General features: G+C 42.0%; 1 protein-coding gene across 6 annotated transcripts in view; it reads left to right on the top strand.

Moving 5' to 3' along the window:
- The window catches only part of ANKS1A (ankyrin repeat and sterile alpha motif domain containing 1A), a 185,893-nt gene that overhangs the window by 157,321 nt on the left and 2,610 nt on the right, over window positions 1–25,962 (top strand). For 3 of the 6 annotated variants that reach the window (XM_089514680.1, XM_089514678.1, XM_089514677.1), the window contains exons 17-27: window positions 8,459–8,557; window positions 10,320–10,469; window positions 10,584–10,691; window positions 14,423–14,587; window positions 17,531–17,656; window positions 19,391–19,462; window positions 19,811–19,897; window positions 20,850–20,987; window positions 22,022–22,192; window positions 23,136–23,234; window positions 23,869–25,581. In XM_089514680.1, coding sequence (XP_089370806.1) covers window positions 8,459–8,557; window positions 10,320–10,469; window positions 10,584–10,691; window positions 14,423–14,587; window positions 17,531–17,656; window positions 19,391–19,462; window positions 19,811–19,897; window positions 20,850–20,987; window positions 22,022–22,192; window positions 23,136–23,234; window positions 23,869–23,988 — 1,335 coding nt within the window. In that variant the 3' untranslated portion in view covers window positions 23,989–25,581. Of the gene's footprint in view, window positions 1–8,458; window positions 8,558–10,319; window positions 10,470–10,583; window positions 10,692–14,422; window positions 14,588–17,530; window positions 17,657–19,390; window positions 19,463–19,810; window positions 19,898–20,849; window positions 20,988–22,021; window positions 22,193–23,135; window positions 23,235–23,868; window positions 25,582–25,962 lie in introns of those variants that run through there. The other 3 variants (XM_089514682.1, XM_089514681.1, XR_016280435.1) reach the window with 2 other exon arrangements.

Genomic DNA, 25,962 nt, shown 5'->3' with positions numbered 1-25,962 from the left:
AAAGATGAGCTTTCCCTGCATGCAGTGCAGTGCACTAGCAAGGTTGACTAGGAGAAAAGGGCAGGCAGTTGAAGCTGCATTGGGGGGTATACTAGATTGTTAATCTGTGGTCAAAGAGATGACTGATGAAACCAAGCATGTATTAAATGAAAAGGTCATGTAAATCAATCTGCTAAAGTTTATAGGATGGAAAGAGATGCAGTGGAGCTAACAAGGAAAGTAGGCAATGGATTTTTGTTGTTAACTGCCCTTGTGTTGATCTCAACTTGTGACGACCCTCTGGATGAGACATCTCTAAAACTCCTTATCGTCGACTGCTTTGCTTAGTTCCTTCAAAGTCATACCCATGACCTCCTTAATAGAGTCCATCCATCTAGCATGCAGCTCTCCTCTGTTTCTACTTTCCTTCACTTTTCCTAGCATTATTGCATTTTCCAATGAAAAAACAGTGTGCCTTCTCATGATGTGTCCAAAATATGACAGCCTAAATTTTGTCATCTTGGCTTCCAGGGAGATTTCTGGCTTAGTCTGTTCAAGGACCCACTTGTTAGTCTTTTTGGCTATCCACAGAATCCACAGTGCTCTTCTCTGACACCACATCTCGAATGAACTGATTTTCTTCCTATTTTCTTTCTTAACTGTCACATCCATACATGGTAATAGGGAATACAATGGCTTGTATGATTCTAACTTCTCTGCTCAATTGTATATCTTTGCATTTTAGGCTCTTTTCTAGTTCTTTCATAGCCATTCTCCCCATTCTTAATCTTCTGATATCCTGGCTGCAGTTCCCATTCCCATCAGTGTTTGATCCCATGTATGAGAACTCTTTTACTATTTCTATTTCTTCATTGAATTTATGTAGATTCTCCATGGTCATTATTTTTGTCAACAGTAAGCCTGCCTTTGCATTTTTCCCCTTGATCTTCCTTACACGTCTGTGAGGTTTTCTGCTAGTTTTATGGTGTCATCTGCATATCTTAGATTGTTGGTATTCCTTCTTCCTATTTTCACATCTGTGTCCAAGCCTGTTTTTCTTACAAAATATTCTGCATATAAGGTGAACAGGTAGGGTAATAAGATCCAGCCACATCTGAACCATTTGCAATTGGGAACCATTCTGTTTCTCCATATTCTGTTCTGACAGTAGCCTCTTGTCCTGAGTACAGATTCCTCATCAGAACTATCAGATGTGTTGGCACTCCCATGTCTTTAAGGGTGTTCCATAGCCTTTCATGATCTATGTAATCAAAGGCTTTGTTATAGTCTATAAAGCACATGCTGATTTTCTTTTGAAATTCCCTAGTGTGCTCCATTATCCATATGTTTGCAATGTGATCCCTGGTGCCTCTTCCTTTCCTGAACTCCTCTTGGACCTCTGGGATTTCTCTCTCAATGTATGGTTAGTAGTCTGCATTGCAGAATTTTGAGCATGATTTTGCTTGCATAGGAGATTAGTGCTACTGTCCTATAATTGCTGCAGTCTTTTGTGTCTCCTTTCTTGTGAATGGGGATGTAAATTGATTGTTTCCAATCTGTTGGCCACTGTTTTGTTTTCTATGGTTTGACTCAGATTTCTGGAGAATGTTGCAGACCTCCCTCACTGCAGTAGCTTCTATAGTGCTGTCAATGGTGGTGAAAGTGGAAGACTTAGAAAAAAGAAGCATGGATATATACACTACACGTGCAAAACCACAGCCAAAGCCCATTTTCATGACTGTAGCTTTAGAGCAAGCTCAACATTGGTATATTGAAGATGCAGCTATATGTCAGCCATCTAACAAGCAATCTGATAAAAGACAGCAGAACAAAGAATCTTATTTAGAAGCTTCACAGAGAGGCTGTGGTTAACTTCCCTTCTTTCCATGTGTAGTACTAGAGAAAATGTTAGTTGCAAAAAATTCCTGCGTAAGTTTCCATCATGGTTTTGAATCAAATGGTTTAAATATTTTTCTCAACTGCCACTTATCCATTATTGCTATATCAACCTTATTTTGTATATGGCATAGAGAGATATGGAAAGGGGAGACAGCTGTGTTTTAATAAACAGGACAGGAATAGTTGTCCCTAAAATGTCTCCCAACAAACAACCTAGACAGTCTTGGCAGCACAAGCCCTGGGTTGAAAGTGTGGCTGGTGAATACCAGGTTGGTAAATGGGGTAGGCTGACCTGGCATTTATTACAGACACCTGGTTGGATGAGTCTGGAGAAAAGGGGTCTAACCTGTCCCATCTTTGTCCACCTGGTTCTCTTTTCAGCAGCAGGCAAGACTTGGGGGCAGGGAGGTGGAGTTGCAGGAGTCTATTGAAAGTTGATTCCGCTGACCAAGTGTCCTGTCTCACTGTTTTCTGGGTTTGAGTGTGTTTACTTGATTATGGATTCTGGTGGTGTACCACCCAGCCTGCCATTCTCCCTTCCTGAGCTATCTGGAGTGATCTCGGGATTGGAGTTGGAATCCTCCCAGCTTGTAGTGCTGGGGGATTTCAACATTCATGCTGAGACTGCCCTGTCAGGGGTGGCTTAGTACTTCATGACAACCAGGGGTCTGTCCCAAGTGGTATCTGGCCATACTTGTGCTGCTGGGACACGCTGGACCTTATTTTCTGTAATGGATGGGGTGAATGTGATCTGAGTGGTGAGGGGCTATCTATATTCAGTTGTCATAGACAGAACATTACAAGGTGGGATTTAGACTTGCTGGAGCTCAGAACCTCTGCAAGGGTGCAGGACCCTTCAAGAGAACCTGCCCCAGGAGGCTAATGGATCTGGATGGATTCCAAGTGGTTATTGAGTTTGCTGCTGCCTTGAAAGACACTCCTGTTGAAGTTCTGGTTGATCTCTGGAATGGAAAAATGGTCAAGGCAATGGACACGATTGCTCCACTTGCACAGAATTCAGCCAAATGAGCCCCTTGCTTGTCTAGGTTGCTTGTGGCAATGAAACAACTGAGAAGGCAACAAAGTGACAGTGGCAGAAAACTCAGAGTGTATCTGATTGAACACATGCTAAAGTTTATCTTATAACTTGTTCTATTGTAACAGAGACAGCAAAGGCAAATTTCTTCTCTGCCTCTATTGCGTCTGTAGGGAGCTGGCCAGCAGAGCTGTTTTGAGCAGTCGGGTCTTTTGCACACAGATCCAAGAGAGGAAAACCCAGATCACTCAACAGCCTGCTGTGAACAAAGTTGCATGGTATTTTGCGGATAAAATAACTTGGATCTGCCCTAAGTTGGATGCCAAAATTGATACAGATCCAGTAGATGTAATCTTGGTCCTTGCTTATCCAGTAGCAGTGGATACTTTGCAATTTGTGCAACCTAAGCATGTGGACAGGATTCTTGGAGTACCATGACATGTGTTCTAGATCCTCGCCCTTGCTGACTTATTAAAAAAGCTAGAGAGGGACTGGCTGAGTGGGTACTGGGAGTGATTAATGCTTTCTAAAAACAAGGCAGAGTTTCAGCTTGCCTGAAAGAGGCTGTTACAAAACTTTTACATTACTAAAAAAGCCATCCCTGGATCCCACCATTCTGGAGAATTATTGGCCAATTGCAAATACACTATCCCATTTTTAGACAAGGTTCTAGAGCAGGGGGCGACAACCTACGGCCCGCGGGCCGCATGCGGCCCATTGAAGCCTAGGGACCGGCCCTGCCGCAGATTGCCGCCGGGGCCTTTGGCCTCCTGTGCAAGGGCGCGGGGCCTTTGCGCACAGGGCAAGGGGGTCAAGGAGGAGCAAGCGGGGGCAAGCAGCGGGCAAGGGGGGCAAGGAGGAGCAAGCGGGGGCAAGTGCCGGGCAAGGGGGGCAAGGAGGAGCAAGCGGGGGCAAGCGGCGGGCAAGGGGGAGCAAGGGGGGCAATTGTCTATAGAAGCTGCAGAAACATGCATTTATATTAACATTTTTTTAAAAATCAGCAGATTTTTTTTGTGTGTCCTCCATGTTTTTATTTTATAAAGTGTCCTCCATTTTAAATTTTTGTCCTATATTTGTCCCGGTTTATTTATTTATTTAATTTTTTAAAAAAAAATATTTAATTATTTTTTTGGGCTTCGGCCCCCTGAGTTGTCTAAGGGACAGCAACCCGGCCCCCGAGTCAAAAAGGTTGCCTACCCCTGTTCTAGAGCATGTGGTGGCCTCCCAGCTCCAGGGGTTTCTGAATGAAATGGATTATCTAGACCTGTTTCAATATGGTTTCAGGCCTGGTTATGGGACTGAGACAGTTTTGATAACCTTGGTGAATGACCAAAGTCAGGAGCTAGACAGGGGGAGTGTCCCCTGTTGGTTCTGCTAGACCTCTTGCTGGCTTTCAGTACCATCGACTATGGTATACTTCTTGGTTACCTTGCTGGGATGGGACTTAGGGCCACTGTTTTACAGTGGTTTCGTAGAAGAAGGAAGGCTATATTGCTGGTTATCATATCACATCTGCCTGGCTGCATCAGTGAATGAGGTAATACAACAAAGCCTGCAACAGTATCTGATATCTGTAAGCAGACTGGAGTAATTTTAAATAAGAACATAACACAAATGTGTATTCATTATAGGTATTCACATGTACTCATTATATGTACTAGCCAGAAGGTGCTTGAGACATTTGCATTTTTAAAATGTTAATATTGAGTATATAAACTGGTTCATATCAAAGAATTCAGAGCCATGTAAACCAGATTAGAAGAAATAAATACCGTAAAAACAAATCAATAAATCATTGACTGGATTTTATTAGGTAGGGAATTGTTGTGTGCCTTCACGTTATTTCCGACCTATGGTGACCCTAAGGAGTGACCTATCACTGGGTTTATTGGCAAGATTTGTTGAGATGGGGTTTGTTTTTGCCTTCCTCTAAGCCTGGGAGAGTGTGACTTGCCCATGGTCACCTAGTGGGTCTCCAGGGCTGAGCAGGGATTTGAATTCTGATCTCCATAGTCATAGTCCAAAGCTCAATTCACTACAGTCGGTCCTCCTTATACGCGGATTTGCCATGCGCGGATTTAAGCATACGCGCATGGCAATTCCGGGGATTTTGTCCCCAATTGGGGACAACTTCCCTCCCTCCCCTCTCCTCCCCCCAACTCTTTCCTTCCCTCCCTCCCTCCCTCCCTCCTTACTTACCTTTTCTCCCTGGTGCCGCGTCGCTGCTGCCGCCGCCTCAGCCAACCAGGGGGAAGGCTGGGTGGGGGTTTTGGAGGCCAAGAAGCCTCCAGCCTGCCACCTGGCCCTTCTGCGGTGGCGGCGGCAGCGGAGCACCAGCACCAGAGGCCTCTTCGGCCCCCCACTCCGCCGCCGCCACCACCAGCACCTCTGTGCAAGGGCCGGTTGGTGGGCTGGAGGCCTCTTGGTCTCCAGGCCGCCACTCGGCCCCTGCATCGAGGTGCAGGCAGCGGCGGTGGCGGAGAGGGGGCAGAAGAGGCTCCAGGCGCTCGGCCTCCTCCTCCTCTCCGCGGCGCCGCCACCGCTGCCAGGAGAAAGGCTGGGTGCTGTTCCTGGAGGCCACCAGGAGCAGCGCCCGGCCTTTCCCCTGGCTGTAGCCGCGGAGGGGAGGCCTCTGGCGCTGGAGGACCAGCGCCAGAGGCCTCCTCTCCGTCGCCACGGCTGACGGGGGAAAGGCCGGGTGCTGCTCCTGGAGGCCTCCAGGAGCAGCGCCCGGCCTTTCCCCTGGCTGTAGCCGCGGAGGGGAGGCCTCTGCCGCTGGAGGACCAGCGCCAGAGGCCTCCTCTCCGTCGCCACGGCTGACGGGGGAAAGGCCGGGCGCTGCTCCTGGAGGCCTCCAGGAACAGCGCCCGGCCTTTCTCCTGGCTGTAGCCGCGGAGGGAAGGCCTCTGCCGCTGGAGGACCAGCGCCAGAGGCCTCCTCTCCGTCGCCACGGCTGACGGGGGAAAGGCCGGGCGCTGCTCCTGGAGCCCTCCAGGAACAGCACCCGGCCTTTCTCCTGGCAGCCGTGGCGGCGCCGCGGAGAGGAGGAGGAGGAGAAGGAGGCCAAGCGCCTGGGGCCTCTTCGGCCCCCTCTCCGCCGGCGCCGGCGCCTGCACCTCGATGCAGGGGCCGAGTGGCGGACTGGAGACCAAGAGGCCTCCAGCCCACCATCCGGCCCTTGCACAGAGGTGCTGGCGGCGGCGGCGGTGGAGTGGGGGCCGAAGAGGCCTCTGGCGCTGGTGCTCCGCCGCCGCTGCCACAGAAGGGCCGGGTGGCAGGCTGGAGGCTTCTTGGCCTCCAAAACCCCCACCCGGCCTTCCCCTGGCTCCGGCTGAGGAGGCGGCAGCAGCACCGACGCGGCACCGGGGAGAAAAGGTAAGGAAGGAGGGAGGGAGGGAGGGAGGGAGGGAAGGAAGGAAAGAGTTGGGGGGAGGAGAGGGGAGGGAGGGAAGTTGTCCCCAATGGCGGCGCGCGTGCACGCGCACCGCCATTGAGGACAACAGGACTTGAGCATACGCGGATTTTGGTATACGCGGGGGGTCCGGAACAGATCCCCCGCGTATACCAAGGACACACTGTATACCGTTCTGGCTCAGTTATGGAATGCTTGTTTGGAAATAAAGATGTGACCAAAAAACTGACCAAAAACAGAGAAGGGTAGGCACATTCCTACACTCAAATGAAAAGGATGGGAGCCTGTATGGTAAATACCCTATTCCATAGCTTTCCAATCACAGATCCACAAGTAAGCAACAGGCGTGTTTTCTCAGATCTCAATAATACATAGACTGGTAGGGGAAAAAACATATCCTCAGAAATCCTGGTCTTAAATTGTTTCAGGCAACCTTTTTTTCACCACAGACCCCTCTTTAAATATCTTTTCTTGCCATGGGCCATGAAGATTTAACTCAAGATTTAAAGCCCTGAAAGTGTATCAAATATGTCCCATCTGCAAAGAAATGGTGTGCTAGCTGCACTTTGCAAGACTCTTGGCGTAGTATAATATTTATAAGCCCTCAGCTGTGAGAGGCGGTGAGAGGAGCGAGCAGAGAGACTCACCTTTTATTTGCGCCACTTAAGACTCTGACAGATTCTGCTGTGGTGCTGGTGGAATGACCACGCAAGATTGAAAAGGAGGGCAGAGTTCTGCCAGCAAGCAAGAGCCTCAGCTTGGCTGTATGACTGGTTTCTCCATTCTCTTTCCCCAAAGGCTCATGGCCAACCTCCCCAATAGTGTTGGAGTATTCCACACATTGTGTTGTGTTCCCCCCACCCCCACCCGTTCTGCATTTCAAACAAGCTTCATTTATATACCGCTTCATACCGCCTAAGCAGTGTCTAAGCGGTTTACAACTGTAAGCTAATTTGCCCCAACAATCTGGGTACTCATTTTAGCGATCTCGGAAGGACGCAAGCCTGAGTCAAACTTGAGCCCTTTTGCTGGTCTTGAACTTGCAACCTTGTGGTTTTGAGTGAGTGGCTGCAGTACAGGCATTTAACCACTGCGCCACCAGAGCTCCTTCCACAGTTAACTGCAGACTTGCAGTTTACCATTGGAACAAAAGGCCTGTGACAGAGCTCATGGAACCCACATGAGGAAAGGGAAATGGCCAGTCACAGGACAGGAGGCGGGGGGAGGCAAGTGATTCCTCTCAGTTTCCTTCCTTTTATCTTAGACTCTAAAAATGTGATGGACTTTTACAGTTAAAAGTTCAAATATTTAGAGCTTTTAACTGTAAAAGGTCATAATGTTTCTTCAAGTCTTCATGGACTCCCTGTGAGGACATTCTAGCTTCCCTGGCGATTTGTGGACCACAGGTTAAGAATCACTGGTTTAAGGCTTTGCAGACTAATACCAAAATCTTGAATTTTGCCCAGTGTCAAACAGGCACAAAGTGGAAAACAGGCAGTAAAGGTGTTACATAGTGATATGAGATTGCACCTGATACCAGCAAGGCTGCCTTCTGCACTGTTTGGAATTTCTAGACCAAAGCAAATCAAACATAGACTTTAATCCAGTAATTCAGACTTCAGATATCACTGTGGTAACGTATATATGGACTTCTGACCACCAATCAGAAGGTTTTTCCCCCCTAAGGGCTTCTTGCTGTTCCCTATTTTCAAAGCTGGAGAAGAGTATAAAGCTGCAATCAAAATAACGATTCTTTACAAATATAAACCATATTTTATGCTAAGAAATAAACATATTTCTATTTTTATGCATTTTATATAAATGTCATTATTTGCAAAATTTCTTTACCACTAGAAAGTTGATTCCCTCTGGTTTCTGTGGTTTTGCTGAATGTCTTGCAAACATTTCCAAGGATGTCTTTTACAGCCTTAAGAACTAGAAAGTAGAAATTGCTTAAAAGTATAAAGGTGGGATTCTCAGAGTGCTACATTCTGCATTCAAATTCTACATTTGCATAATATTTATGCAGAATAGTGGGACATGCAGAGGTTGTATTAAAATGCAAAAATGCTGTGCCTTATTTCTTTGCTACTGCTAAGCCTCCTTTCCATGTCTGTCTCATCTTCCTGCAGGGCTGTAATGTCATGGAAGATCAGGACCTTCGGGAGATTGGGATTAGTGACCCACAGCATCGCAGAAAACTTCTACAGGCTGCACGTTCCCTGCCTAAGGTTAAAATAATGCATAGATTCACATGCAAACTCATTTAAAGCACTGTTAGAATATGCTGGACTTGATCATTGTGAATTGACAGACCATTTTACAAAAGCAGATTATGTTTTGGAAGAGGAGTAAGAGCATGTTCTATTTTTCATTGAACATTTGAACCAGACAGATCTTGAACAGTGATCAGTTAATCAGAGCAACATAAGCTCTTGTTGCTTCTCAAGAAATAACACATTTGTAAATGAGAAGATAACCACCAGAGCAAACCCAAAACATTGTGAAGAATTGTGCTCTGGCTAGTTTGTCACATGATGAAATCGTTATTGCAGCATTAATTAGATTAAAAGCCGAAGTCCTAAAGTATTGATAAGTCACAAAACAGGCTTTTCCCCTATTTGTGTTCCAAGTGGAGGCCTCAGTCCCACAGGGTTGCCAGTCCAAACATAAAATGCGCCAATACAGCCTTATGTCATTCTATTACTGGAAATATAGGGTGTTTCAAAATGTTATGACTGTACTTTGTACTGAATGGAACATTAAGGTTTTATTTGAGCAAAATGACTCCTCCTAGAATAGAAATTTTAGTATTCCATTCCATAACTGTTTCAAATAGATCCATGCAGTAAGCCAGGAAAACTGGTTTGCTTACTTACTATTGCTTGCTCATTGAAAAGCAAAGCATCAGAAACGAATGGTCCTGATTCGTGGCCATTACAGAAAGCTGGTACATTCATACCTAAGCAAGTTCCACTTGCAAAGGTTATTGGGATCTGTTGCTATCTTGACAAGTTTATCTTTTGTCTCTTGGGTGGGAACTTTTTTCTCTTGAGGACTATATTCCTTTAGAGGTAATTTGTTGGGTTTATGTAAATGATGGACTGTGTTGAAGCCTGACAATGAGCAGAGCCAAAGGTAGGCAGTACCTCCATCTCTAACAAACCCTTTTTCTTTTCCACAACTCCTCTCCATTCATGGGGCATGGGCAGAGACAGATTGTTCTTACCAGAATTCAAATGCAATAGCTAGCAAAAAGTCATATGAAATTAGGCTGAAAGCTAGGATCACCAATTTGTTCCATTTTTGATATGGTCTCAACTCACTTTGACCTCATCATAAAAGGAACTGTGAAGCAAAGAAAACATTGCATGTAATTGAAATGTAACAGGCTGTTTTCATTAAGAAGTGATTTGTAACAAAATTTGGGGATATTTTGGAACAGAGATTAAATGTTTGGGAAGCTGTTCAACAGTTTAGCTGCTTTCTGTTCCAAATTCCCACACACAAATACCTTTTTTCCCTGGGAGAGAAAAGAGGTACTGGTATCTGTTTCATGAGCTCCAGTAGCTCAGTTATACTTAATGGACATAGTACTATCTCATAGAAAATTATGTTGTGTTTTAGACTGTCTTGGATAGTAGGTGTCACCAAATTCAGTTTTGAGTTATATGACATAACAATATTCCTCTGTTTGTTTTTGTTTTTATTTATATACCGCTATTCCAAAGATCATAGCGGTGAACAGCAAGTAAGCTAATTAGCAAGTAAGCTAATTTGCCCCCAACAGTCTGGGTACTCATTTTAGCGACCTCGGAAGGATGTAAGCCTGAGTCGAGCTTGGGCCCTTTTGCTGGTCTTGAACTCACAACCTTGTGGTTTTGAGTGAATGGCTGCAGTACAGGCATTTACCCACTGCGCCACCAGGGCTCCTGTTAAAATCCAAAGAGTCTCACAGAGTGCTAATAGTTTTCTTTCTTGCATTGTCTGTAGGTGAAATCCTTGGGCTGTGATGGAACTCAGCCTTCTGTTCCTGCCTGGCTGGACTCCTTGGGGCTACAGGACTACATACAATCATTTCTATCAAGTGGCTACAGCTCTATAGACTCAGTGAAAAACCTCTGGGAATTAGAACTAGTAAATGTAAGTTACCAAACTCCAAATAGAATCAACATTGCAGGACTGTTCATATTGACAAGCCACAACATAGGAATATTTTGTGAGGGTTTTGAAAAACAACTTTCTCCTTTTCTTCAGGTGCTTAAGGTAAATCTTCTTGGGCATCGCAAACGTATAATAGCCTCTCTGGCAGACAGACCATATGAGGAACCCCCACAGAAACCCCCACGGTTTTCTCAGCTAAGAGTGAGTCACTTTTTATATTTCAGATTTCCTGCTCAATTTTTTAAAAGAAGACTTGGTGTCTGATTATGTCTAACATCCATGGTTTTTATTATCCTTTCAAACCTCCTGTCACTAACAAGGGAACTTAACTTCTCTTGGGGGAGATTAAACACACACCTTTGGATTTTAGCAATGGTTGGATTGTGTTTACTATGATCACAGGTGCTTCAGAACAGGGGCTATGGGGCTTCAATCATAGACTGGAAGTACAGTATTCATACTTATATCTCAAATAAACAGTCTTTTCCTTAAAAATGATCTCTGAGAAAATCCTAATTTGTAAGGCTTGCTATATATTGATGGAGGATGAGGGGAAATGGCCAAATAAAAGAACAGTTGAACCAGCATATTCCCCAAAACATTTTTCCTGCTGTTCTCATGCTGAGACTAAAAGAGCAGCCTTTTTAAAAGCACTGGAAATATTTAAATTGTTTCTAAAATGTTTCTTTCCCCGAGTAAGAGCTTTTATCCCAAAAGGTGTTGGGAATACAAAATAAATGTATTTGTCTTCCTGTGTTTTGGTTCAAACATTATAGCTGTTATGTTGATCCTTTCTGGTGGAATGGATAAATCCCTGTTTAATCTGTGGCTCATGTGAGCAGCTCCATTTCCCACTGTGTAAGAGTCATGGGACTAGTGTTTAGTCCAGTACTATCAGCATTCCATTATTCATTGTCTATCAACTTTCTTTTTTTCTATTGATAGTCCAGTTCTACAGCTCAGATGCATTCTTGGGATGTAATACACTAAACAAGGATATTTTTCCCCAAGGTGCATCTGAAGCACCAGAAAAAAAATAGATGTGCTTTACATAACTTATTTTATTCTCGTTTCCCACTCTGCATCCCACCCCTACCCCCCAAAATCAACCCCAAACCAACCTTTCTTCCCTAGAAGGCAGGAGACGGAAGGTCAGAAATCCAGGATTTTCCATAGCTTAAATAATAGAGGCCTTGTATTTTTTAGAGATAATGTGTTTGCATATGCTATAAACTCTTGTATTTAGGATGATAGCTGGCACTTTGAGAAAGCTTACTGTTTTTGAATGAGTACAAGGACAGATGAACAAACCATAGTTCAACCTACACAATTACTGGCCAAAAATCCTGTATATACAATGGAACATTGGTACTGTATGTACTTCCATTTTGTAAAATAGTTTGTGACATTGCACATGTATACTCAGCTGTCATGATTTTTCCTCTTCCAAGTGGAAGTCATAATGCCTTCAGATGTGTGCAAAAATGCCTTGTATCATCCATGATTACATGATACACAGTGGTGGTATGCACAGGTCCATTGTTCCATTATATAATCACAGGATTTCTAATAAATGATTGTTAGGAAATCTTACACATTGCAAACTGTTCGAAATATGAATAAGTCTAATCAAATGATAAGGTTTTAAAAGCCTAGCAATTTATAGCTAACTGTCAGTGCAACAGCACATTTGACAGGCAGCAGTGTCTGAGACCTTGTTCATGCAAACACCAGATGAGGTGATAATACCTTACTATAGAATGGTCACCTAATCTAAGATATTCTTCTCATATACTAACCTAGACATCAGGGATATTTGTAAACAAACCCTCACCTGTTTTCATGAATAAAAAATTGACAGCAGAAGAGGCCAGCATTTATTTTTCCTGGCCTCCCTGGCAAAGCTACTCAAGGGAATCACATCCTTTGAATCTTGTCACTTCAAGGGAAATATGGTTGTTTGGAACTCTTGAATCTGAGGCTTGTGATGCCACTGCTCATTATCATCCGAATCCATTGTTATAATGTCCAAGTGGCCAGCCATTTCCTATTAATGGATAATCAGAATGATTTTTGTGTCAAGGTGCATTGGGCTAGATACATGTGCAAACTCCTTCGGCTCCTAATTGCCCTTGTAATTAGCTTTTGCCTTGGAAAGGAAATTATTCATTTGAATAAACATGGAAGACACTGAAAGATTTCTTTTTTAGCTTAATAGTGTTAATCAAATATCCTTTTGAAATGGAATACGTCTTTCTTCTATATGTGTAATATGACATGTCAGCCATATCTGGCTATTAAGTTTAAGTGATAATCTCCCACACATAAAGCAAATACTGCCTATGCTCGAGCCCCATTTAAATGAATGGGGCTCATGCACGTGATGGCAGGCGTGCCCCCCGTTCATCCCTATGGGATGCACCGCCCATTCTCCCCGCGCGGCTTTCAGTGTATGCTGAAAGCCACGTATGATGCAGGCGCCCTGTATTCAGAGTTAGAATTCATTATCATCCTTATCCCTTGTCATGACTGTCCCAAATGGCCAGCCATTTCCTGTCAATGGATAACCAGAATGATTCTTGTATAGCACCAATTATCCCTTACTCCAATAATGGCAAAAGCAACTGAGCATCCACTACAGATAAGATCATAACTGTAGAGCAAGCGAGTTCAGTTACTCCTTGTAATGGACATATTAGCATATAATAATAATAATAATAATAATAATAATAATAATAATAAATTTTATTTATATATCACTTTTCCAACAGATCAAAGCAGTTTACAAAAATGCATAAATAATGACATAAATAATTACATTAGCAAATATACAACTAAAATTCAACTCCTTACCTTAACTACAGTTAAATTAATCAAAATACAATTAAATTAAGAATATTAAAGTCTATTAATATATACTGTCAACTCAATATCAAATATACAAATACAATAACAGCAGCAAAAATTCATTACAATACAATAAAATATAAAATAGATAACAATATTAGAGGAAGGAGAGCCCCATCCTTATTATTTGTTATGATTCCTTTTTAAAGGAGGCTATTATTTAGGACTACATCACACACTGTTGTTAAAAAGTACTCAACTAAAAATGAAAGTTTGAAGCTGAGGTCTTGTTGGCCAGCATAATTCCGCTTGTATAGGTGGTGGCACCAAAAGAAGGAGGAGGATTAATATGGTAACAGGCACAGCCGCAAAGGCTTGCAAGAAGGAAGAAAACGTTTTGGCTTTCAGAAAAAAAAAGCCTACAGAGCCATTTGTCCTTCCCTGTCACCACTTGTACCTCTGCAAAAATGGACTACACTATCTAGCATAAAGCACTACATAGTCTATATGTGACATGTCTGCAAATGTGTGTGTCATACATTATCATTGTATTTTTCAATGGATATGTAGGCTGTAGCTGAAAATAACACAGGTCTGTTACCATTGGCTTGAGACAACATTTTTTGTATGCTAGGCCGAAGAGCATTGTCTCCTTACAGAAAGAATTGTTGTAGAAGTTCTTTCCTTCATGACCTTAAAATGTAGTAGGTAGTTAGCTGGCTGTGCTTTGATTCAGACTCTCAGTGAATAATGTGTCATAGCGAGCTGTCACTCTTAATAGGACAGAGCCAAAGCGTGGTTCATATTCTGTAGTAGACTTGCATTAATATCTCAAATGCATTGTTAGATCAGTGTGTACTGTACCATTGATGCAAATGCTAGACCTGTGCTTCAGAGAACATTTTTTCTCTAGTATTTTTCACTTCTGTCTGAAAGCAGTATTTTCAGGATGAAGGTTAATTAACAGTGAATGTCTTTTTTCTGACTGTGTTGGTGTTAATAGTCATATTATTATTAAAAACCTTTAATGAATCTTCACCTATCTGAAGATAAACAGATCATAATGCTTATCTTTCTGATTGCAGTGCCAGGATTTAATATCTCAAACATCCTCACCCCTGAGCCAAAGTGACTCTTACACAGGGAGGTCAGCAGATCTCCTGTTACCTTTGGGGGATGCTGGAAAGAAGAGACATGAGAGCAGTCATGATACTGCTTCTTACCCCAGAACAGAGAGACTCAAGGCACAGGTTAGAAAAGTCTACCTTTTTGAAATGTGTTATATTTGCCTATTGTTAAGGTCTCTTCAGGTCACAATCCACTGTCAACAGTCACCAGGACCCCAGCTACTGCTGTGAAAGCCATTGCTGTTGAAAAAAACATGGTGGTCCAACCACCATCAAGAAATAAATTCATGCTGCTGAGAGTTATGTGGCATTGCTGGCTTATCTGTAGTGGCAAAGCTGAATGAATCCCTCCAGTTTGCTTCTAGTTCCCCTGCTCTCTGAGCCCATAAGGCTTAAGACACACACTCTATCTCTATCACACACACACACAATCACATACACATGAACAGTCACCTTTCATATTACCACTTGCTCCTCTGAGAAGTGATTTTCTGGTTCTAGGAGAACACTCTAGGAGCTACACTCAGAGAGTAGGAACCATAGAGCCTCCTCTGAGTGGCTGCCAGATCATCTCCTAAAAATGATTTGTCAGTGACTGTCAGCAAGCACTAGGGCTGGTTGCTCTCTGATGACATCTGACTGTTGCTGAAACCAAGAGAGAGATGCAGTTTTAAAAAGTAAAAGAACAACTTTTTGCATTCATGGTGGTGAAGTGGAGGGGAGGGTGCTGAGGGAATTAATTTTGAAAATTAATGTAATTAATTTATATTGGGTGAATAGAAACAAATATTAATTAACATTGTAAACATAGATTACCTACTTGGAAAGTGTGGAGGGATAAAAATTTGCATGTACAGTTGGAATAAGTAACTTTAATAGGATTTTCTTGTAATAATTTTAGTTTAAATTGAATGACATAAATTAATTCTAGTGAAATTAAAACGGACATTTGGGGGCTTGTAGTCAAATTACACTTGAATTAATTATATTAATGTGTATATGCTTGTGCAATCCCTCCACTGGTATTGCATGGAGCTCTTGGGGCCACAACAGTTGTGCACTTTAAGAGCTTCATCTATTACCCTGTAAGATGTTGCATGCGTGAAATGCTTTATTATGATGGTAGGAAAGTAATTCTTATTGAAAAGGAGATAAATTTTATAAAAGCCATAAGCAGTTTCCCGAAGTGGAAAAAGACAGCAGTGAGCTATGGCTGCTGGCTCTGTGACTTCTACTGTAGAAGTAACAGCTGGAGTGCACTACTGTTTTCATACTAGGGAAAGCAGTGTCTAGTGCTGGATGTTCCTGGTCTTTGATACCACAAGAGCTTGGTGGGTGGGAGTGGGAATAGGCTAGGCTATGAGGCAATAGCCATCTTTTATCACTTTTTCTCACGTTGCGTGTATCGTCATATCTTTTATACGGTATAGTGCAGTGCTACTCAGAGTGGGGATCCGTGAGCAACTGGCTGTCTATCCTTGGCAAGTTTCCAGGAAAGAAACAGTTGCATCCAATGGCATACTGGGAAAAAATAACTGAAGATCTCTCATGTGAGATAGCCAGTGTAATGGAACTGGGTTTAGATGGCTGGAGGTAATTTTTGAGCAACAGTGCTGGGCAATATGAAATGGAGGGTGTACTTCTACCAGGGTTCAAGTCCCACTTGGCCATGTAAACCTCCTAGGTGACCTTGGGCAAGTCACACTGTCTCAGCCCCATAGGAAGGCAAAGGCAAACCTTCTCTGAACAAATCTTGTCAAGAAACCCTCATGATAGGTTCCTGAGGGTCAGAAATGACTTAAAGGCACAAAGCAACAACAAGAAAAATGCTGAACTGCATAGACCTTTGGTTTGATTACTATGGCTCTTTTTAGTAGACAGTGCATACACAACAGGATAGTGTTATGTCCTGTGATTAAATAAGTCGAAAGAAGATTTTGTTATTTATTTAGAAATATTTATATACTGCTTAGGTCCAAAGCATTCAAACCAATAAAACATAATATATATTCAGTACATAATGCACAGTGAAGTACATGGTCCATGAAATAGATGTTAGCTTATACTAAATAGAGAAGTTTGATTTAAAGGTGTTTTTAACATGTATCTAGAATTAAGAATAGTTGGAGTATGCTGAATATCTAATGGAAAAGTATCTCACATATTAGCTGCCACACACTAAGTGCTCTGCTCCAAACAATTGCAGAGTGGACCTTAGACATTGTCAGGAGGAGCTCCTCACGTGACCCACAGAGTGAATGAAGTATATAATAATAATAATAATAATAATAATAATAATAATAATATGTTTTATTTATAGACCGCTATTCCGCGATGATCATAGCGGTGTACAGTAAAATCGTTAATACAATAAAAATACAGTTAAAGGAGGGAGAAGTCTCATCCTTCAGGCAGTCCCTGATGTTGCTGGGTCTGCCTGCTGGCTCCCTCTGAGGCCGAGGTGACACTTGAGGAGGGAGGGGCCTCTTCCTTCAGGCAGTCCAAGATGTTGCTGGGTCTGCCTGCTGGCTCCCTCTGAGGAGAAGACAGCTGTAACCACTGCCCAAACTTTTCAGAATTTTGTAAACTGACAACAAAACCTTAAATCTGGCCTGGCAGCAAACAGGCAGGCACTCCTGTTCTTTCAGCAGGAGTGTCATGTGCCAACTGAGGTCTGGTCAACTGATCGTACTGTCCATTTTTTCTGTGTTACCAGTCTGGACAGCAGTGACTAGGAGTTAGGCTTTTTTAGTTTCAAAACTTCGGCAGCTTGCCTCCCATGGTTGTTTTTGAAAAATCTGTAAAGTTTACATTTTCCCCTAGTCCTTTCAAGTGCCTGCATTGTCTTATATGTGCATTTTTTGCTAATATGTGAAACCAATCATTTATGTTTGAGAAGGAGAAAGTTTGGGTGCGTGTAAACCACTTTTAACTTTGTGAAGCATTGTTTTAAAATATATAAAGAAATGTTTTGATAATGATGCTACATAATATTCATCCTCAGCATATTCTTTAAACCCAACTAAGTGGCCTGATTCTGATTCAAACCGGGGCTTGTTTTTTCAGGAAGAACGCCGTGAATCCAAACTTACGCTCAGACCCCCAAGTCTGGCTGCTCCTTATGCTCCTGTCCAACATTGGCAGCACCAACCAGAAAAACTTATATTTGAGTCTTGTGGGTATGAAGCCAATGTAAGCATATTCTAGATCCTTTTACAAATTAATTACTCTTGTGAATAATCCTGGCTGTCCCTATAAAACAGGTGGAGAAAGTGTGATCCATGGGTGTATGCAGCCCCCATGGCCATTTTGTGTTCTTCAGGAATCCCCTCTCATTTTAATTCTAAATGACCTCTGGCGGGTTATGGGAGCATTTTTTGCCACATCTTCACCCCATGGGGCATTTTAAGTTCAAGAGAAGCCTTTTTAATAGGAAGTGAAGACAACTTCTAGTCACTTCCTGTTGTTAAGAAAAGTCTTCTTCCAGGCCTAAAATGGGAAGGGAGGTCTCAAAAAGAGCAGAAATGACACCCAACACATATGTGTTTGGGCCCAAAAAATTGGATTTGGGGAGATAGAAGATGCAGTAGGCAGTCAGCTATCCGAGGTTTCCTTGGCCCCTTATGTGGCCCCTTAGCCTTCCACAGAAGCCAACTTCTACTGTGAAATATCCCCTGACATTTGGATAACAGCTGTTTTAGTTATTGCTGTTTGCTTAGGGCAGAACTGGAAAAGTTATTTACAAAAATAGCCCGAGGATGACAGGCGTGGCCAACCGTCCAAGATGGCAGATGTGTTTTAGAGCAGCTCAGCACAGTCCTGGTGACTTTCACCATTTGTGGCATGTAAAATAAAGAAGTAATTGTGTGGTTAGGAGGCATCCTACTCAAGGCACCAAGCGCCTCATGGATCAACCCATTTTGGACTTCTGCATGCCTGCAAAAGAAGCAAAAAGACAATCAGCTTCTGGAAGAGGCAGATATTGCACCAGGCCCTGGAAAAGCCATTCAAGAAGGAAAACAAAGGCAGCAACAAGGGCAACCCGTTCGATTATTTTGTTGTTGATGATTTAATATTCTTCATGGAACTGAAATAAATAAAAGTTAAAAAGAAAAAATTCCCTGAAGATGTGGACAGGATCTTTGGAATGGTGGGAACCACCATACATGTACTGGAGCTTTGCCCCTCCTTGCTCTTTAGTAGGGGACAGGCTGAATGGTTAAGGGGAGTGGTGAATGTCACACTGTAGCAAGGGAAGTTCTCATCCCACCCAAAATATGTTGTGGTGAGGACATTACTTTAAAAAATAATTTCTGAATTTTTCCATGCTCAAGAACTATAGGTCAAATGTTCCTTTTCTGTTTAAGATCTTAGAACATGTGGTGGCTTCCCAGCTCCAGAGATTCCTGGATGAAACAGATTATCTAGAACAGTGATTCCCAAAATTTGGTCCTCCAGGTATTTTGGACTTCATTTCCCAGAAGCTTCAGGCAGCTTGGTCAACAGTCAGGAATTTTGGGAACTGAAGTTCAAAACATCTGGTTCTGCTGCACCTCTCAGTGGCTCGTGATCTCTGTGTTTTTGATTCCAAGAAAGCTATCTCAGTACTGAAGCCATATCTGTTGCCAGTAATGCACTAGATGAAGGCAAACAAATCAAAATTAAATCCAGACTTGATAGAGGTGGTCCTGGTCATTTTATTCATGCTTTAGTTGATTATTTTTCTGAGTCACCTTAGGTCACACTCCAGAAAGGTGCCATATAAATGAAAGGAAAGAAATATAATTGGTTGCTTCCATGCAGAGTATTAATGAGAAGGCTAGAAAAGTAAAGGAATTTTTGAGGCAGATACAGTGATTCTGTCTTTGGAATAACGTATACAAACAGCTGTGTTAACATTTACTGCTGATTCTCTCTTCCGATCAGTATTTAGGATCCATGTTAATCAAAGATCTTCGAGGGACAGAATCAACACAGGATGCCTGTGCAAAAATGAGGGTAAGTGTGCCCTTCATAGAACATAATACACTATGTCCATCTTTAAAAAAAAAACCTTTATGTTCTGGAATTCCAGTTTTGACTCTGTCCAGGGCCCAGGCCATACTAACTAGAGCTAAACTGGAAAAACTTTCAAGTTTCTTAGTTTCACAATCTACCACCTTGAGCTAGTCAAGATCTTTAATAGATTTCTTTAAAACTGATATGCAGAATAGTTGATGGGGTATTAGTGAGACAAAAACATATGGTTGGAGGCTTCTGAAATCTTGTTGTTCATCCCCTGCAACCCATGAGAAGGAGAATCAATTTATCTATGTCTTTTAATGAGTTTTCTTTCCATTTGTGAAGAAATCCACGGAACATATGAAGAAGATCCCAACAATAATATTATCTATCACTTACAAGGGAGTAAAGTTCATAGATGCATCTAACAAGGTAAGAAAAATCAAGAACCGTGCCTGTAGAGCTGCTGCTAGCAAGTGTTAGGAATGGGAATACTCTGGCTCATGGGCTAGATTACGACTGAAGGATGGAAGTCTCAAACCTGCCAGAAACGTCTTTTTTTATGTTTGATCAGTGATTGGGAATAATGTACAGTATAAGAGACCTATGTAAATTCCCAAAAGCTGTTTTATAGAACTAAGCTCTGATTTGCAGCCTGGTGGTGGTGTATGGAACTGGCTTGTGCTTTTCATTTGCTCAAAGTTGTCGCAGTGGAGATTACTCCGAGGAAATAGGCATAGAACTGAGCTGTGCTTTATAGGCTTGGTGGGAAAACATCAAAATAGTTAAAAATTACATCTGTTCCCACACATTTTACTTTACCTGTGTTCCACACCAATAGCCTTACCTGCCACTGGAATGCAATTATAACAACTTCCTAAGACTTTTCTCATATTAGAATGTGGACCCTGGCCTGAAAAAGGTAACCTGACCCTATTTCAAAAATCGGTGAGCTAGGTGAACCTGTAGAGTTGCTAATTTATAAGGCTGTTTTTTTGAAATTCTGTTATGTTTTATCATGATGACTTTTGTGCCATATTATTCTACAGCCTGCTTAAGACAGTCTGTCATCGAACAACTTGTGATGTTGGGCTGCAATTCTGATTAATTGAAATTGCCAATAATGAGCAGTGATGAGTTGCAGACCAGCAACATCTCCAGGGTCACAACTTGGCCACTCAGGTTTAAGAGAGTAATTATGATTTTGACAGGTGCCCAAACTGGGAAAACATATTAGAAGAATCTGAATTTACTTGATGGCAATCAGTGGTTTGTGTCAATTTATACATTAATAAAATGAATCATTTTATTCTGAATATAATTTCTTTAAGGCAGCTTCACGGTATAATATCAAGCAAAACCACTGTTTGCTTATGTTTGGCAGAACGTTATTGCTGAACATGAAATCCGGAACATTTCCTGTGCTGCCCAGGACCCAGAAGATCTTTGTACATTTGCCTATATCACCAAGGACTTGCAGACTAGCCACCACTACTGTCATGTGTTCAGTACCATTGATGTGGTAAGAGATATGTAATAATAGAAGAGAATATGTTTTTCATAGCTTCAAGATAGACATGTGAAACACAACATGCTTGTTACAGGAACCCTAGGGGGTGTGTACCTGTAATTTACTTAGTTTGTAAATATATCCACCTCCTGCCTAAATACTCCAAAAGCACCAAATCCTGTCTGATCTTGGAAGCTAAGCAGAGTCAACCCTGGTTAGTACTTGGATGACAGACCATCAATGAATAGAATGTGCTGCAGACTTTATTTCAGAGGAAGGAACTAGCAAAACCACCTCTGAGAATTCTTGCCTAAGAAAACCTTATAAAAGTCATAGAGTTGACATGTGTCAAGTCCCTCCCCCCCTCCCCAGGTTTAAAAGACAGATTATTTTCATTCAGACATACACACTATGAAAACCTGCGGCAGATTTACTGTGAGCTTTTTCCCCATTGTCAAAAAAGGGAGAGCGGTGATTCCATAGCCACATTTTGAATGTCAACCAGGTCAGTACTGCAAACTTCTGGCAAATACTTGAAGCCCATGAGTGACCACTTCTCATCAGTGCATAGTGGTTGGTGCTTTTACTCCTGTTATCTGGATAGTGGCATCCCCACCCCTAGTGTCACTCAAGGTTGTGTATGTGGGGGATACTGCAGGAGGGTGGCAGCCAAAAGGGCACACTTGGACCTCTCCTCCTCCATGGCAACGGAGGTCTCCGCCACCATGGCAAAGGCAGGAAAGGCACATTTAGGCCTCTCTGTCTTCTCACGAGGAGGCCTCTGCCATGCAGCAAAGCTAGGAGGGGTGCACTTGGCCCTCCTCACCTTGAAGCAGGAGGGCCAGTGCAGGCCGTACCCCCCTAATGGCACCACTGCATGTGAGAAATACAGGTTTGCTTATAAAGATGCGGCCCTGAGAAATAATATTCACCATATGAAGTGAGCCCTTATCTGCAAGCTCTACAGTAAAGGGATCTTTAAGATACTGTATGGTGCTCTTTTTGTTGAAGCAGAGGACACTGATGTGTGACTTTCTTTTCTCAAGAATCTAACATATGAAATCATTTTGACATTGGGACAAGCATTTGAAGTAGCCTACCAGCTGGCTCTCCAAGCTCAAAAATCAAAACCTCCAGGTGCTTTGACAGCTGAAACGATAGAAACAAAATCTTCAAAACCAGTGCCTAAGCCTCGAGCCAGCATGAGGAAATCAGCAGTATGTATAATTTTAATATACATATTATGTACTCATATTAGTATTTAACATGATGCATGTGCAAACAGATGTGTTCCTCCTTTCTGAGCAATCCAAGATAGGCTTTTTTATTATTGATTCTGTAGTTAGTTCAGGTGAGTACAATATTTATGAATGGCATACCTTTTCACACGGTCTCTCATGATATTCTTGCAAACAAGGTAGTAAAATGCAAGCTAGACAATGCTGTTAGGTGATCAGCCTATCCCAACTTAGATTTGTGCACAAAATTCCTGAGTTGCAATAAAATGGGAACCTATGTAGACACTGGATGGTATTTTTACAATCATTAGGGCTTTTATACTATAAAGTTGTTTCCATCCAAGAGTTACTGTGTTTCAAGCAGCTACAGTAGTTCTTTTCCTTCCTAAAACAAAGGTATTAGTTTCAATGTAAGTAATTTCTGTGTTGGTATTGACAGGATAATCACTAGTTGGTGTCTAATGACTTTTCCAGTATTGTTCAGCTGGGAATACAGTGGGCCCTTGATATCTGCTGGGATTTGGTTCAAGGGCCCTCTGTGGATGCTCAAGTCCCATTAAATACTATGGTGTAGTAAAATGTCAAAATCAAGGTTTGCTTTTTGGATTTATTTTTGGAATTTAGAATATTATCTATTAGAATTTATATATAGCCATGGATGATTAAATCCGTGGATAAAGAGTCTGTGGATGTGGAGGGCCAACTGTATTTTGTTTGCCTTTTGTGTGCATGTATTCACACTCATTCTCTCAAGCTTGCTCTGTAGAAATGGCAGAAATACATCATCACTGTCACACTAAGAGTTCTTGTTAGTCTTAACAAGGAACTAAAGCTACTGGAGTGCTGGCCCACATGCTTTCTATACTTGTTGTTCTCCTTTAATGTTACCGTTGTCTGTGTTGTGCTTGCTCCCATTCCTCAGGTGCCGCTCCCTCCCGATAATCGCTGTTGTTACTGTCACACCTGTACTACACACCGTCCCTCCTATCTGCCGCTGCAATCTGTTAGTCAAGGAGCTAAGGTCTTTACCCTTCTTGCAGTCACGTCTCTGGTTATGAATGCCTTCTGTTAATCAAACTCTCCTTCAGACTATCTCCATAGTCTTTCCATATAGCTTTGCTGCTCTGTGTTTCGTTATGTTTTGAACATTTTTAATAGGTTATCTCAATTTAATTTTCACTTACATGACATTACATGAGAGGAGTTAAAAATATTGTTTCAGTGTTAAAATTTCTGGGTTTTGCTTTTATTCTATCAAATTAAATTTAGGAGGGAAAGTGTTCTGCAACCTGAAGTAATAATGTCACAAGAGAAAAACTAGCTATATTGCTCTGCTAGATAAATATGCCTCATTTATCTCCCTTTACTGAACTTCCAGAAACTGCCACCAGATTTCCTCTTTGGCTCATATTTGATTTTGCTTAAATAAGTATATATTTGTTCATATGCTGAAATGAAATTTCTGCTGGTGTTAACTGAAAAAAACTGGTCCGTGTCTTTATGGTGACATTTTAAATGCTTTATTTCTGCATCTGCACATCCTCTACTTAAGCATTTAAAACAACAACCCTAGACATAATGTACCCAGATCTGCCTTCACATTTTCAGAGGGAACAACTTGCCTGATGTGTTCTTTTATTCCAATGTTTTTCTAGCTGGAACCATCCGAAGTGGACCAAGACTCCCAGTCTCATGCTAGTGTGTCTTGGGTAGTAGAGCCCAAGCAGGATACCAAGAGGACCCTCAGCACTAAGTATGAGACTACTATCTTCTGAAAACAAATCCTGCATCCATCCAGTCTAACTGTGCCTTTGCAGTCTGATCTGTCTCCTGTTCTAAACCCCTCCTTGCTCCCATTGCTGGCACTAAGTGTGGCACCATGCAAGGCAACAACACTAGGATACCATAGACTAAACATCTTTTTGTATCTGATTTTTACTGAACACTGTGAATTCTCCTAATGGGAACAAGGTTAACTCACTGAGAGAGCCACCTGTTTTAGATGTCCAAGAGGTGGGAGAAACAAGTCTATGGGAGTCAAGTATGTGGATTTGGGAAACCACCTGGTGTTTCTTGACTTTGTCTTCATTTTGACACTGTGAATTTGTGGGGTGAACCAACACTCCATGGGCCTTTTCTATTTAGTATTCTTATTCTTGGACTGTTCTACCATTTTGGTCTCATGTACATTCTGTTGCAATCCAGATTATACCTCCACACTGAGCCATGGCCACAAACTGTTCCAACAAGTAGCACTCTTTTACCTATAATCTCAGAAGACGCTAACCACTGTGATAATACTTGCAAACCTCTTGCTCACCATATCCTAGCATGGATCCTGCTCATAATCTTTGCTGTCCCTGGATATTTGAATGCATGGTGTAATGTAAGTCTTCTAAGCAATATGACTACTTCTTTTAAGCACTGTCTTTTTCTTAGGAATCAGGCTTGGTATATGTTTTCAGCTATCCGTTATGTATTTCTTGTCATCTGCTTTAATTTACTACTTGGCTTTTCTATTCAAAATAACCAATCTGCTTGAAAATAATTTTGAATCTCATTTTCTGGACTCTGATTAGATTGTACCTTTTAAAGACACATGTTGCTAATTATAAATTATGAGCCAAGACTGACAACCAGGGCCTCATACTGAGCCAGAAGTACAGAAAGAAATGGGGTGGGGAATTTGGCTGTATTCAAATACAGTTCCCCTATAGAACCTCCTCATAGTGAACTATCAAAATATGCGCTATTCATCTACCTCCAAGCAGGCCAGTAGCCTTTTCTCTTTGGTCCCTCATATCTCTAAAATAGAAACTTTACTTAACTCCTTACTGATTATACATAGAAATTAAATTTTTGATCATGATCAGCATTAGATGCCAGGATTAAGACCAAAGTCTTATTCTCCAAACAGTTAGCTTGGATATTATTACAGAGTGAAAGCAAACAATTTACTGGACAAAGACCTCAGGAAAATTTCATGCCTGTCTGTTCTGAGAAAGAAATCATAGGGTCAGCTGTGAGACAGTTGTGGATGATGGTGAGTGAGGAAAAGCCTGATGTTTGTCCACTGTCTCTATAATCATTTTTAAGAGTGGCTTTCTAAACAATTCCACTCCTAAGCACAGTTGTTTCAGGGATATTTCATACTATATTTCATTTTGTACAAGTACATTAGACTCAGTTACTAGCAACAAAATGTCTCAGCTTCTCAAGTAATTCCTCTTCTCCAAGAAAGTTTTCAAAATGGAGCTATTGCAGTGAACCAGAACATGAGGGCTCTTGGGACAGAAACTAAGGCCTGTTATAGACTGCCAAAATAAAGCTGCTTCGGGTCTCTTTGGAGGTATGCTGTTTAAATGATGCATGGGTCCTAAGAGTCTGGAGGTCGCGCCAAAGCCACACTCCATTCCCAAGCACTGGAGTGCAGCTTTGGTGCAGCTTCCAGATTCTTAGGCTGCATGCATCATTTAAACAGCATACCTCCAAAGAGACCCGAAGCAGCTTTATTTTGGCAGTCTGTAACAGGCCTAAGACTGTAGAAATATACACCATGTTAAGAGCAAGCATATACACACATGATTTCTTTTATTGCTCCTAAAGAACTAGGCTGCTGGTCTTTATTATTTGGATAAACAGGATTAATAAAAGAACTTGAGAGATACTGCCATAATCATTTGAGAGGTGGTTTCAAACATCTTTGGGCTTGTGATGCCCAGACTTTTAAGAAACTTAAAAGCAAATTA

Source organism: Sceloporus occidentalis, unplaced genomic scaffold (genome assembly GCF_023333645.1).
Source record: "Sceloporus occidentalis isolate IW3139 unplaced genomic scaffold, rSceOcc1.0.p SCAF_3, whole genome shotgun sequence".
Taxonomy (NCBI): domain Eukaryota; kingdom Metazoa; phylum Chordata; class Lepidosauria; order Squamata; family Phrynosomatidae; genus Sceloporus; species Sceloporus occidentalis.
This window is presented reverse-complemented; position numbering and strand designations above follow the sequence as displayed.